The sequence below is a fragment of the Zingiber officinale genome, chromosome 1A, assembly GCF_018446385.1.
Source record: "Zingiber officinale cultivar Zhangliang chromosome 1A, Zo_v1.1, whole genome shotgun sequence".
NCBI lineage: Eukaryota > Viridiplantae > Streptophyta > Magnoliopsida > Zingiberales > Zingiberaceae > Zingiber > Zingiber officinale.
Genome location: NC_055987.1, coordinates 30744969 through 30758919, shown reverse-complemented (window position 1 = coordinate 30758919; position 13951 = coordinate 30744969). Strand labels below are relative to the sequence as shown.

General features: G+C 38.4%; 1 protein-coding gene across 1 annotated transcript; it reads left to right on the top strand.

The window, feature by feature from the left end:
• Nucleotides 1-1581: 1581 nt before the first annotated feature.
• LOC121997239 lies at nucleotides 1582-11157 on the top strand. Its single transcript, XM_042551560.1, has 4 exons — nucleotides 1582-1995; nucleotides 2097-3303; nucleotides 3423-5243; nucleotides 10238-11157. Exons 1-4 carry the CDS (start codon nucleotides 1582-1584, stop codon nucleotides 10567-10569), a joined length of 3774 nt encoding a protein of 1257 aa, XP_042407494.1. The 3' UTR covers nucleotides 10570-11157.
• Nucleotides 11158-13951: the final 2794 nt, after the last annotated feature.

The following is a 13951-nucleotide window of genomic DNA, read 5'->3' as shown; positions in this document are numbered from 1 at the left end:
GCTTGTTTAGAATTACTTGAATCATTTTAATCTGGAGTAGTTGACAATTTTAGAGAATTGCTTAGTTTTATTTTACTTCTCTTCAGATTTTAGTCATGAGAATTCTGCAGTTCATTGTTTTTGCATCTTTGTTTTCTTTAGATTTTGTCATCGAATTTGTTGTTTCTTTAAATCTGAACGAGTAGTTCTAGTTTTGTTCCTTTAGATGTCGTTTCTGCAATTAAATTCTATTTCTCTTGTTTCTCTAGTTGGGTATTTTTATTTTGTTTTTGCACTTTCCATCGCTGCAATTGTAGTTGTGTCAAGTTCCTGCACAAATTCATTTCTGCAATTTAAATTCTGATGTATCTCTTTAAGTTTCTAAATCATAGAGTATGTTAGTTCTCTTAAGCTAGGATTTAATCATTACTTAGGATCAGGTTATTAGCTGCATTTGAATTCTTAAGTTAGGATTTGAAACAACACTAAACACCTTCATTTTATCAGGAGAAAACCTAAAAAAAAAAATAATAATTCTAGTCTAAGATCAAACATTCCACTATTAGTTTCCTTGTGAGATTCGACTTGGGACTCGTACTACATCATCGTTTTTATGAATAGAGAGTTTTTGATATTAAATTGTTAATTTGATGATTGACCATTGTCAAATTTTGGCGCCGTTGCCGGGGAAGCTAGTAGAGTTTGTTTGTTTTTAGATTGTGCATAGTTTATCTTTTCTTTGTTTTCACTTTCTTGATTTTATTGTCTATCCACTTTTGTTCTAATTATTGATTTTTGGTAGTGACCAGGTCTTCATGTGATAAGTTACTTGATATTGATCCGAAAATTGAAAGGACCTTCAGAGCTTTGAGAATTCAGGAGAAAATTTCAGAGGACTCAGGAAGTTCTTTATCATCTTCAGATACCCCCATGGCTGATCATAGTAGGACAATGAAGGAGCTTGCAGCTCCTGATGAGGCTTTCAAGTATTCATGTATCACTTACCCAACTTTAGCTGGTGATTTTGAGCTGAGATCAGGGTTGATTCATTTGCTTCCCAAATATCAAGGATTATCTGGAGAAGACCCAAACAGACATTTGCATGAATTCCATGTGGTTTGTTCAACCATGAAGCCACCAGGAATTTCAAAAGAGGATATCAAGCTAAGGGCTTTTCCATTTTCACTTACTGGAGTAGCAAAAGATTGGTTGTATTATTTGCCACCGGGATTTATTACTTCATGGATTGATATGAAGAAGGCTTTCTTGGAGAAATTCTTTCCAGCCTCAAGGACTGTAACTATTAGGAAAAGCATCTGTGGGATTCAGCAAGTGGTGGGAGAGACATTATATGACTATTGGGAGAGATTTAAGAAATTATGTTCAAGTTGTCCTCAACACCAAATCAGTGAGCAGTTACTAGTCCAATACTTCTATGAGGATTTATTACCTATGGACAGAAGTATGATAGATGCAGCAGCCGGAGGAGCTTTAGTGAACAAAACTCCAGAGCAAGCACGGGAGCTAATTTCGAACATGGCTGAAAATTCACAGCAATTTGGAAGTAGAGCACTCACTACTAGAGGAGTTGGTGAAGTGTAAATGGTTTCTAATGAACAAAAGGAGATAAAGAATTCATTGATGGAATTAACGACCTTGGTGAAACAATTAGCTTTGAACAATGCTACTCAACCTTCTGTTGTGCCGAATATGCAATTTCCATGTAAACAAAGCATAGTTTGTGGCATTTGTTCGAGTCAAGATCACCTTTCAGAACTTTGTCCAAATCTCATTCAAGATGAATCTTTGGCAGCATTCTCTAGAGCTCAGTTCCAACAAAAACATGACCCGTATTCATCTACATATAATCCGGGTTGGAAAGATCATCCAAATTTGAAGTATGGCAATTCATATTCTATCAACATCCATCTTCAAATCAGCATTTCAGCCACAATTCCAGCAATTTCCAGCAACCTCAGCAAGGTTTCCAGCAGCATAATCAGAATTTCCAACAAGGTTTTCAGCATCATTACCAACCTGCAAATCAATATCAGCAATCGTATCAGCCTTATCACCAATTTCAGAATCATAATCAGCATTATCAATATCAAAATCAGAATTTCCAGCAAGCAATTCCAGCACTTCCAGCACCTACAAAGATGAGTTTAACTCAAGGAGGTTCCAATAATGTTTCAAATTCAGATCCACAGCAAGCTAGATTAGAGGAATTAATGCAGCAAATTCTTCAGCAGCAACAAAATCAGGAAAGGCAGATTGGGCAATTGGCTTCTAGCATTAATCAGATTCAAGCTCAGGGATCGAGTCAATTGCCATCTCAAACAATTTCGAATCCTAAAGGGAACGTTAGTGCATTAACTTTAAGGAGTGGGAGAAAAGTTTCAGAATCTTCAAGAGGAAGAGCTGCTGTTGAAAATTTTCCACAAATCCAGCCATCCAGTTCTAGCAATGAAGAATTTTCAGAAATGCAGAATGTGCCAACTTCAAGTTCTACCCCAATTTGCATTGATCCAATGGATATGGAGTGTGAACAAGGAAGAAATAGTTGCATTCCAGAAATTTCCAGCAAGTTTTCTCAAAATGGGCAGTTTCCAGCAGCAACAACTTCAGAAAGTAGCAAATCTGGAAATGCAGGATTTCAGAATTCAGAGCAGAGCATTCCATTGCCTTTCCCTCAACGCAAAGTTCAACCAAGGAAGAATGTAGAGGAAGAGAAAGCAAAGGAGTTCCAAGAGCTTGTGGATTTATTCAGCAAGGTGGAAGTAAATGTTCCGTTACTCACAATGATCAAGCAAATTCCAAAATATGCAAAAGTTTTGAAGGATCTTTGTGTGCACAAGAAGAAATTGAAGGGGAATGAGTTAATTAGCATGGGAAAGAATGTGTCTGCACTTCTTCAAACAGTTCCTCAGAAATGCGAAGATCCTGGAGTTTTTACAGTTCCTTGTGAGATTGGGAGTAATTTGTTTAAAGATGCCATGCTGGATTTGGGAGCTTCAATTAATGTGATGCCAAAATCAGTTTTTCAGACATTAGGGATTGGACCATTACAACCTACAGGAGTAGTCATTCAGTTAGCTGACCGCAGTCAGACTCACCCAGCTGGAGTTATTGAAGATGTATTGGTTAAGGTGAGAGAACTTATCTTTCCTGCAGATTTTTATATCCTTGATATGGAGGGAGACTATCTGGCCAGTAGATCTCCACTCATTCTTGGACGACCATTTTTGAAGACTGCAAGGACCAAGATTGATGTTCATGCGGGCACACTTTCTATGGAGATAGGAGACACAGTGGTCCGATTCAGTATTCTTGACGCCATGAAGCATCCTAGAGAGGATCATTCAATTCTTAGTTTGGATATTTCGGAGGAGTGGACAGTATAAATTTCTTTTCAGTGATTGATTCTGACTCGGATCTTGCAGAGGGTGGTATAGGTGATTTTTTGTTTTCAGAAGAGGAGGATATTTCAGCCTTGGGAGTGGATGATGAGTCTTGTGGAGTATATCCGAGTGAGAAAGATAATTTATGCGTAGGGGATTGCTTAGGAGAAGCTCTATCCCTAGGATCGCCCAGAGAAGAGAAATTATGTGTAGGGGATTGCTTAGGAGAAGCATTACCCCTAGGATCGCTTTCAGTTGACCAGACACAGGATGAGTTGAAGCAATTACCGCCACATTTGAAGTATGCTTATTTAGGAGAGAACCAGCAGCTACTTGTCATCATAGCCCAGAATCTAGAACCAGAACAAGAAAGCAGATTATTAGAGATTTTGAGGCAGCACAGGAAGGCCATTGGATGGACTTTAGCAGATATTCCTGGTATTAGTCCTTCTATTTGCATGCACAGGATTTACTTGGAGGAGGATGTGAAACCAGTGAGACAACCCCAGAGGAGACTTAACCCGCTGATCCTTGATGTGGTAAAGAAAGAGGTGACTAGACTTCTACAGGCAGGTATCATTTACCCTATTTCTGATAGTAAGTGGGTAAGTCTTATCCATGTGGTTCCAAAGAAATCAGGGGTGACAGTTGTGACTAATGAAGAGAATGAGGTAGTGCCCACCAGAGTGAAGAATTCTTGGAGAGTTTGTGTGGACTATAGGAAACTGAACCAAGCAAGCAGAAAGGACCACTACCCCCTACCTTTTATTGATCAGATGTTGGAAAGACTAGCGGGCAAGTCACATTATTGCTTCCTAGATGGTTTCACGGGATATTTTCATATTTGCATCGATCCAGAGGATCAGGAGAAGACCACCTTCACTTGTCCTTTCGGTACATTTGCCTACAGACGGATGCCATTTGGATTATGCAACGCTCCAAGAACTTTTCAGCGATGCATGGTAAGTATTTTTGGTGATTTATTAGAGCATTGCATGGAAGTTTTCATGGATGATTTTTCTGTATATGGTTCATCATTTAATGCATGTCTAGAAAATTTGTCTAGGGTTTTAGATAGATGCATTGAGACTGACTTGGTACTTAATTTTGAAAAATGTCATTTTATGGTTGAGCATGGTATTGTTTTAGGACACATAGTCTCTAAGAGAGGTATTGAGGTAGATCCTGCTAAAGTTAGCGCTATATCTTCTTTATCTTACCCCGCATGCGTGCGGGATGTTCGAGCTTTTCTTGGCCATGCAGGATTCTACAGGAGATTTATTAGGGACTTCAGTAAGATTGCTCTTCCACTGTCTCAGTTGCTTCAAAAAGATGTGGAGTTTCAGTTTGATCAGAGGTGTAAGGAAGCTTTTCAGAGATTGAAGGAGGCTTTGATTTCTGCACCTATCATCAGGCCACCAGATTGGGCTTTACCTTTTGAGCTGATGTGTGATGCTTCAAATTTTGCCATAGGGGCAGTACTTGCACAGAGAGTAGAGGGAGCACCGCATGTGATCTGCTATGCATCAAAGACCCTGGATTCGGCTCAAGCAAATTACACCACGACAGAAAAAGAGCTTCTTGCCATTGTTTTTGCTTTAGATAAATTCAGATCATATTTATTATGTTCTCACGTGGTTGTATTTTCTAATCATGCAGCGTTGAAGTTTCTCCTCAAGAAGCCAGATGCTAAGCCCAGATTGATTAGATGGATGCTTCTCCTCCAGGAGTTTGATTTGGAGATTCGTGATAGGAGTGGGAAGGAGAACTTGGTTGCAGATCATTTAAGCAGAATTGAAGGGGATTTGGACCACATGGTTATTGATGATGATTTTAGAGATGAGCAGCTCTTCAGGGTGCATGGTGAGTCTCCATGGTATGCAGATCTGGTTAATTTTTTAGTAGGTAATGTTTTTCCTGCACAATTTTCAAAAGCTCAAAAGGACAAATTGAAAAGTGATTCAAAATATTATGTGTGGGATGATCCTTATCTGTGGAAATTTTGTAGTGATCAGATTATTAGGAGATGCATACCTGATTTTGAGTTCCAGTCGATACTTACATTTTGTCATTCATTCGAGTGTGGGGGACATTTCGGACCACAGAGGACTGCAAGGAAAGTTTTGGAGTGTGGATTGTATTGGCCCACCCTTTTTCGTGATGCCTATGTTTTTTGTAGATCATGTGATAGGTGTCAACGAACTGGGAACATAGGACCTAGAAATGAAATGTCTCAACATTTTTTGCTATTTTGTGAGGTCTTTGATGTATGGGGCATTGATTTCATGGGTCCATTTCCTATCTCTTTTGGATTTTCATATATTTTGCTAGCAGTTGATTATGTTTCCAAATGGGTGGAGGCCATCCCCACCAGGACTGATGATTCTTCAGTTGTTTGTAGTTTTGTCAGGACACATATTTTCTGCAGGTTTGGCGTGCCCAGGGCAATAATCAGTGATCAAGGGTCACATTTTTGTAACAGACGCATGAAGACTATGCTGAGCAGATATGGAGTTTCACATAGAATTTCCACTCCCTATCATCCCCAAACAAATGGACAAGCCGAGGTATCAAATAGAGAAGTGAAGTCAATTTTGGAGAAAACAGTGAGACCTGACAGGAAAGATTGGAGTAAGAGATTAAATGATGCACTTTGGGCTTACAGGACAGCTTTCAAAACACCCATAGGGATGTCTCCATATAGGATGGTGTATGGTAAAGCTTGTCACCTTCCAGTGGAAATTGAACATAGAGCATTTTGGGCAGTAAAAGCTTGTAATTTTGATGCTAGCATAGCTGGAGAAGAGAGGAAATTACAACTCCAAGAACTTGAAGAGATTAGACTTGAGGCATTTGAGAACTCAAGGATCTACAAAGAAAAGACCAAGAATTTTCATGACAAACACATTATAGGGAAGGAGTTCAAAATTGGTGACAAAGTGCTTTTGTATAAATCCCGGCTTAAATTGATGAAAGGCACATTGAAATCTCGTTGGGAATGACCCTTTAGTGTGACTAACATTTTCCCCTATGGAGTCTTGGAGATAAAGGAAGAGTCTACTGATCGGAAATTTAAAGTGAATGGACATAGGCTAAAGATATTTCATGAAGGAGCAAAAGGGATGGTGATGCAAGAAATGAATAGTACCGAGGCCATCTATTCAATGTGAAAGGGAAGTCTTGTTATTTCTCATTATTTCATGTCTTTGAAGATATAAATGTCTTTACATATTTACATGAATAATTCACTTGTTCGTTTTAGTAGTCTTTATGTTTTCTAATAATGAATTCGGTCATAGTGAATAAGATGTCATCATTTGGTGGCCGGTTTAACTTCTTAGTTTTCTTAGTAGTTTTACTTTCACATATAATAATTCAAATTTTAGGAATCATGTCCCTGTAAAAATCATTGAATCAAATTTGGTAGTTTTGGGTTAATAATTGGTACCCCCCTTACACTTCTTTATATCATTTCAGAGGTTTTAAAATTGAGTTACATTTGAGCATGAAGTTTCAAGTCTTTGTTGCATAAATGAATTCTAGGCTTGCGTAAGGTTAACATTTAGTGATGGATTCTAATTGATAATTTGAGATAATAACTTTTGCTTGCCTAGTGAGGATTTAGCCTAATTGTGTGATGCACTGATGGTTTTTGTCACTCTAGAACTTGCTTGAATCTTTTCAATATTCCACTTGATCAGAGATTAAATCATTTGAATGAAGGTTATTCCAATTCCCCACTAGTTATCACTAATTGTCTTTTCCTAAATCATCATATCATTTATCTTTCCCTTTGTTTTATTATCTTGGATATGGTTACAAGGGATGTTATGTGATGCTTTTATTTTGACCGGGACGCCAAAAATTTAAGTGTGGGGGAAATAATTAGTTTTTGAGATATTTAGTCTTTGATTCAGCAGAAGTAATCATTTACAGCAAATGAAGGACCTATTTTAAGGGAAGAAAGTTATGATTTCAATTTATGGAATAATCAGCATCAAGATTTGGATGAAAAGCAGAACTCAGATTCTGGAATTTGCCATTTTGTGAAGAAGAAATGAAGTGTTGGTACTTGATATGAAAAACATTCTGCTGATACTGAATTGCTGAAGCTGAAAAATGATGTACAGTTTCTGAAATTTTCAGAAACTGAACCTTAATTCCAAATTGCTGCAGAAGCATAATTCGTGTTCAATCTGTGCAGAATTGGAATGGAATTCTCAAGCAAATTGGAATGGAATGTCAACTGTTTAAGACATCAGATTAGCAAAAAAAAAAAAAAAATGGTTGCAGAAGCAGAATTCGTGTTCAATCTGTGCATTCAGTGAAGTTGTAATGCATTGGAAGGAAGTACAGTAGAATTCCATTTCTGAAAGTGAAAACTAGAATTGCAGAATTCAGAAATGGCTTCATTTGGTTTAAACTTATGGTTGCAGAAATTTGTAGAAGTTGAGTTTTGAAATTCTGATACAATGGTTGCTGCTGTTCGTGTTTGCACATCATGTTTTTCAGTAGTCAGAGGTGATATTGATAGTTAATGAAAAAGCTGAGAATTGTCAATTGGAGTTGAAATGTGTTCAGTTTCAATTCCTAAGTTTCAGACAGAGCTGGAATTTAGTATCAAGGTGTATCACAAATCTGATGCAGCATTTCAATGACTGATACGTTCAAGGGAAGCCTTGCAAGATGCAGAAACAAATGGTATTTCAGATTTGTCAGGTCCATTTTGATCTCAAGAAACTGAGTACATGTGTGCAGGAAATAGTGGCCAGTTGAGAAATTGGATGAAGGCTAATCTGTGCAGAATTGGATAAAAAAAAATAGAAATGTATTCAGTTTTGTGCAGAAACACAAAAATACAGATTTGTGCAGAGTTGCAAAAGCTGAGAGCTGTTAGCTGAAGTTGAAATATATTCAGTTTAATTGATTCTTAAGTGCTGATGGAACGAAATGGGACAAGTAAGATCAGAGAAGAGAGAGCAAGGATGTTGGTCCTGAGATAGAAACAGGTGCAGATAATTCTTAACTATGATGTGCAGAAATATGATGTTATGTGCAGGAATGTGTAAGACTGCATACTGAGTTTTATACATCAATTAGTTGAGCTTGATCGGACTGAATTTGAAGATTCAAGTTCAAACAGATTCGGAAAGGTTAAGAACAATTAAACAGAATGCCCAGAATTTCTGCTAATAGTCATTTCTGTGCCAATTTGGGGATCAAGTTATAACAAGTTAGAATTATTGAAGCTTGTAATTCTATGAAGTATGCATCAATAGAGATCACAAGAAGTAAGATGAAAAGGAATTGAGATTTTAGGGCAGCTAAATGATGTGTAGTTGGTACAAAGTCAGGGTTGTATGAAAAATTCAGAATGGCACTAAACTGTGCTATATGGTGTAGAGCTATTGGATCACTGGAAAATCAGAACCCAGCTATTGTTTGAGTACGATTAAATGATGATCTTGCCTCTCTACAACTTGCATGATTTGTAGGTGGTGAAATAGATATGAAAACTAGAAACACAAGTTGAAAACTGGAAACTGAAACTTATTCTGCAGTTTGTGTCTGTTATAGAATTGCAGCTAGTAGGAATTAAAAATTCGAGTTGAATTCTTGTGTCATTTGCAGAAAATAGGATTAAGTCTTGCTGTAGATCAAATTCAAAGGAGGATTCCAATAAAAAAAAAAAGAAGAAAATGGCAAGGATTGCAGCTACAATTCTGAACTGAACTTTGTTTTTCAAGAATATTCAGTTTTGTGCACAAGTTCTTTTTGATGTCTTTGATCCGAATGGATGGAATTCAAGGTACTTTTGATACAATTTTGGTACAGAATGAAGGGAATCAATAGCATGTAATGGCTGAATCAAATTACAGCTTGACCAAATGTTGTGAAAGAAATTTTGGAGCCATCTGCAGAACCAAATCTATTTTATTTGATTGAAAAAGTTCTGAAAAATTGTTGAATCTGCAGATTAAAAGAGGGAATGAAGGATATAGCATGGAAATGTGCCAACTTTCAAATTTAAATGCAGAATGCTGGAAACGGAAGTGAGACCAACAAGGAAGTGCTAATTGAAGTATCTGCCATGAGTAAAATCTGCAAAAACATTGATCAAGACTAAGAGTACAGAATTGGAAGCCATGGCTGAAATTTAGTATCACATAGCATCCTAACTCCATGTCTTCCACTTCTACTTTAACCTCTGTTCTCTTTATGGTTTTTCTAATACTAATGCTTCCATTGCATTTGCTTTTGCTTTCGCTTTTACTTTTAATGAACCTTCATAAGAATGTATTTTGATAACTGTGATGGAGGTGAGAATTAGATGAAGAGCAAGCATATGGTAGTGCCTTTGCCATAAGTAGCTTGAGTGATCTCTACCATTACATGAAATTGAAATTAGGATGAGAGCCACTGAAAAATACCATGTGAGAATTAGTTGTGTTATTATTTTCATTTTATTCATGATGGATGAAATCATTGAGTGATTAACCGAAGTAAGAATGGAGTTCATGATTGCTTGAGTCTTTGGAACTTCATAATTTTAGGTGACTTCTTTTTACTATCTTCTGAATATGATTAAGGAAGGCAAAGGGGGGTGCGACTTAAGTCGTGTTTTTAGTTTGTTCACTTGCCCGGGACGAGCAAAAAGATTAAGTGCGGGGGAGTTGATAGTTAGTATTTTTGTGCATAAATTTGGCTCTTTAATTGAGTATTTTGCATCTCCTCATATGATGAATTCTTGTTTTATCTTATATCTTATGAGTCGAGAATTATTTAGAGCCTTGTTGCATTTTCTATATATTTCTTGTGGAATCCTATCTAATAATGGTACTTTATTTGTTTTGAAGGAATAGGCTCATTGGACTACAAGAATTTGGATTGGGCCCGATCCATTAAATGGAACTTTCCTCTTGAGCTAACCCATGTCAAACCTTCTCATCAAATCCCTAATTTTCCTCCTAAACTAAGCCCTAAACCAAATGCAAATCCCGGTTCAAACCTTGGTATAAAACCCAAAAGAATCGCGGATGAACAGTGGCTGCGCCTACTGTTCATCGTGCCATCGGCGATTTCTTCTCCGTTAGCGCGCGCGCAAGCCCCCGATTCCAGTGATAATCTCATCTTGAGCTACAGATCCATAGAGGAAGATGCAAGGAAGCTGCTGACCTATTTTTCCTGAAGCTGGAAGTTCGCCGGAGAGGTCTCGACGGCAAATTTTGCTGGGATTCGATCTTCATCTCCACTCCTGTTTGAACGGTGATGATAGTAGGAGTTCATCCTCTGTATTCGGGGAACATCAGAGAGGTTTCTATGATGGATTTCGACTTACATCAGTCCGCCATCCACCATCCTGCAGCAAGCCATTGCTGAGCACAGAACTGAATCTCAGATCCAGATTTCGACAATTCCACACAGATCTGAACCTGTACTCTTCCAGAGAGGTTTCTTTGGTCAAGATCAGCGGAGTTCAGATCTGAAAACAGATCAGCTGCGTTCTTTTTCTGCTTTTTTGGATTTAGCATTTGAGGTTTCAAGTGAGGACTCTTGTGTGACGACAAGAGTTGTGATTCAAGAATTGGTTGTGATTGGAATTGGTTTAGTTTTAATCCTGCATTTCATTACTGTTCTTAGCTACATCTAGATCTCGTTTGTAGCACAGTTTATTGCATAGATTAGTTTCTTTCCAGAATTTTGCTTTCAATCCCTGTTCTGTAATGCAGAAATACCATCAAGTTTCTGATAGTGTAATCAGTTTTCAATCTTTGAATTTGATGCAATAATTTATAGAATCTGTTTAGTGTAATGAGTTGCTGATTTTGTATTTGCTGCAGATTTTAATCCCTGTTCTTTACTGCAGAATTTCTAGCATGTTTCTTTTAATGAAAGTAGTTTACAATCCTTGTTTTAGATGCAGTAATTTTAGTAGTTTATGTTGGATTAGTTAGTTTCTATTTGTGTTCGTTGATACAGCAATTTCAACATATTTCTTTTAGTGTAATTAGTTTCTAACTTTGTTTCAGAGAAGAATGTTATCGTTTTATCATTAAAGAGTAGTTGTTGTTTGATTGCAATTGTTTTTGCTTGTTTAGAATTACTTGAATCGTTTTAATCTGGAGTAGTTGACAATTTTAGAGAATTGCTTAGTTTTATTTTACTTCTCTTCAGATTTTAGTCATGAGAATTCTGCAGTTCATTGTTTTTGCATCTTTGTTTTCTTTAGATTTTGTCATCGAATTTGTTGTTTCTTTAAATCTGAACGAGTAGTTCTAGTTTTGTTCCTTTAGATGTCATTTCTGCAATTAAATTCTGTTTCTCTTGTTTCTCTAGTTGGGTATTTTTATTTTGTTTTTGCACTTTCCATCGCTGCAATTGTAGTTGTGTCAAGTTCCTGCACAAATTCATTTCTGCAATTTAAATTCTGATGTATCTCTTTAAGTTTCTAAATCATAGAGTATGTTAGTTCTCTTAAGCTAGGATTTAATCATTACTTAGGATCAGGTTATTAGCTGCATTTGAATTCTTAAGTTAGGATTTGAAACAACACTAAACACCTTCATTTTATCAGGATAAAACCTAAAAAAAAAAAATAATTCTAGTCTAAGATCAAACATTCCACTATTAGTTTCCTTGTGAGATTCGACTTGGGACTCGTACTACATCATCGTTTTTATGAATAGAGAGTTTTCAATATTAAATTGTTAATTTGATGATTGACCATTGTCACCCTGCACTTCGTGGTCTCACTCTATCAAGAATATCGATGTCGCTCCCGTCATATAGGAGGGATAGATCCCATCTACATCACTCACATCCCTCTACATAATTCATTACATACCCAGTAATCGCCTTTATAGTCTACCCAGTTACGGGTGACGTTTGACGAAACCAAAGTACATAACTCCTTATGTAGGGATCCATGGTGACTTTAGGTCTAAGGACTAGTAGTCATACTAATAGCCACATGAGAAAGTATATGACACTCATATAACGATCCATGATACTTTCTCATGGCGGGTCATTCAGTATACATTCTCTAATGCATACCCATGTGTCAACTTGATATCTCCATATCCATGACTTGTGAGATCGAGTCATCGAGTTGACCTACATGCTAGTCTTATTTCATTAACATTGTTCCTGAATGTTAATACTCGACTAGGAATGATTAAGAGTAGTGTTCCCTATATCATCTCACTATCGGTTCAGCTAACCGATTGATATAGGTAAGATCCTTCTAATCAAGGACGTTATTATACTTAGTTTATTTGGCACCAATACAAGTAAGTATAATAACCAAAAATCAAATGTCTTTATTTATATAGAATATGATACAACGAGTCCATAATACAATCATCAAATGATTGGCTCTAGGGCTCTAGCTAACACTCGGTACGGCTGGAGGTGATTTGCGCTCCACGACCGCTCTAGCTTCCATCCATCTTCATCCTCGAGGTAATAGGCGCCCCAATGGAGCTTTTCAATAATCTTGAAAGGCCCGGCCCAAGGAGCTCCCAGCTTGGTCACGTCGCCGACCGGCTTGACCTTCTTCCAGACAAGATCGCCGACCTGAAAAGATCTGGGAATTACCCGTCTATTGTAATTTTGTTTCATCCTCTGCCTATACACCATCAACCTAATGGCGGCTTTGGCTCATGTCTCGTCCACCAAGTCCAGCTCCAAATGCCTCCGCTCAGTATTGTTCTCGTCGTAGACTTTGATACGATCAAATTCTATCCTGACTTCTACCGGGACGATAGATTCTCCCCCGTACACCAGGTGAAAGGGGGTCACTCCTGTTCCCTCCTTGGGCGTCGTTAGGAGCGCCCATAATACCCCGGGCAGCTCGTCTACCCAACTGCCACCTTCATAGTCGATCCGGGCCCGGAGAACTCGTAAGATCTCCCGATTGGTGACTTCGACCTGCCCGTTACTTTGGGGATATGCTCCAGAGGTAAAGGCTTGCTGAATGTCGTACCCCTTGCACCATTCTTTGAGCTACTAACTTAGTCCATTTGATCAGCCACTCGGCGCTAATTTAATCCTGTCCGTGCACTGAGTCGTTAGAAACTGGGGGCGTGGCGCTCTCGGCTGCTCCCCGGTGATCTTCGCAGCGATGTAAGCCTCCGATGAACCTGCAACAAAGTCGGGCCGGGAAGGGGTTCCCAGCGACGACCCTCCGACGCTCAAGTTAGGCGATGGCAAGAAGAAACAGAGGCGGAATAGACACTGTGGCTATAGTAGATAAAGAGAAAAATTATACCTCCATCGAAATCCGGGGGTCTTTATATAGGACCCCGGAGAGGCGCGTGCACGCTTCCCAAGGCGTGCACGTTCCTCAAAGCATACCTTGGAATGGTTGTGTCAGAAAAGCATGCCTGACGTCATACCGCAATTGTCCGGACATATCTCTGTCGTGGCAGCGGAAACTTCCTCCGTACGATCCTTGGTACGGCTCGGCCGCCAACCATGCTGCTTGTCGACGGCAGACGTCTCGAGAATGATATCACTAGTTGCCCCTTTTGTCCTATTCTAAGCCCCTTGTCTCAAATTGGGTCGGTCGG

Coding starts and splice junctions, on each gene's coding strand:
- LOC121997239 (XM_042551560.1), top strand. CDS start 1,582: ATGGTTTCTAATGAACAAAAGGAGATAAAGAATTCATTGATGGAATTA. Junction 3,304..3,422: donor AGACACAGTGGTCCGATTCA/GTATTCTTGACG, acceptor CGGATCTTGCAG/AGGGTGGTATAGGTGATTTT. Junction 5,244..10,237: donor GCAGCTCTTCAGGGTGCATG/GTGAGTCTCCAT, acceptor TTTGTTTTGAAG/GAATAGGCTCATTGGACTAC.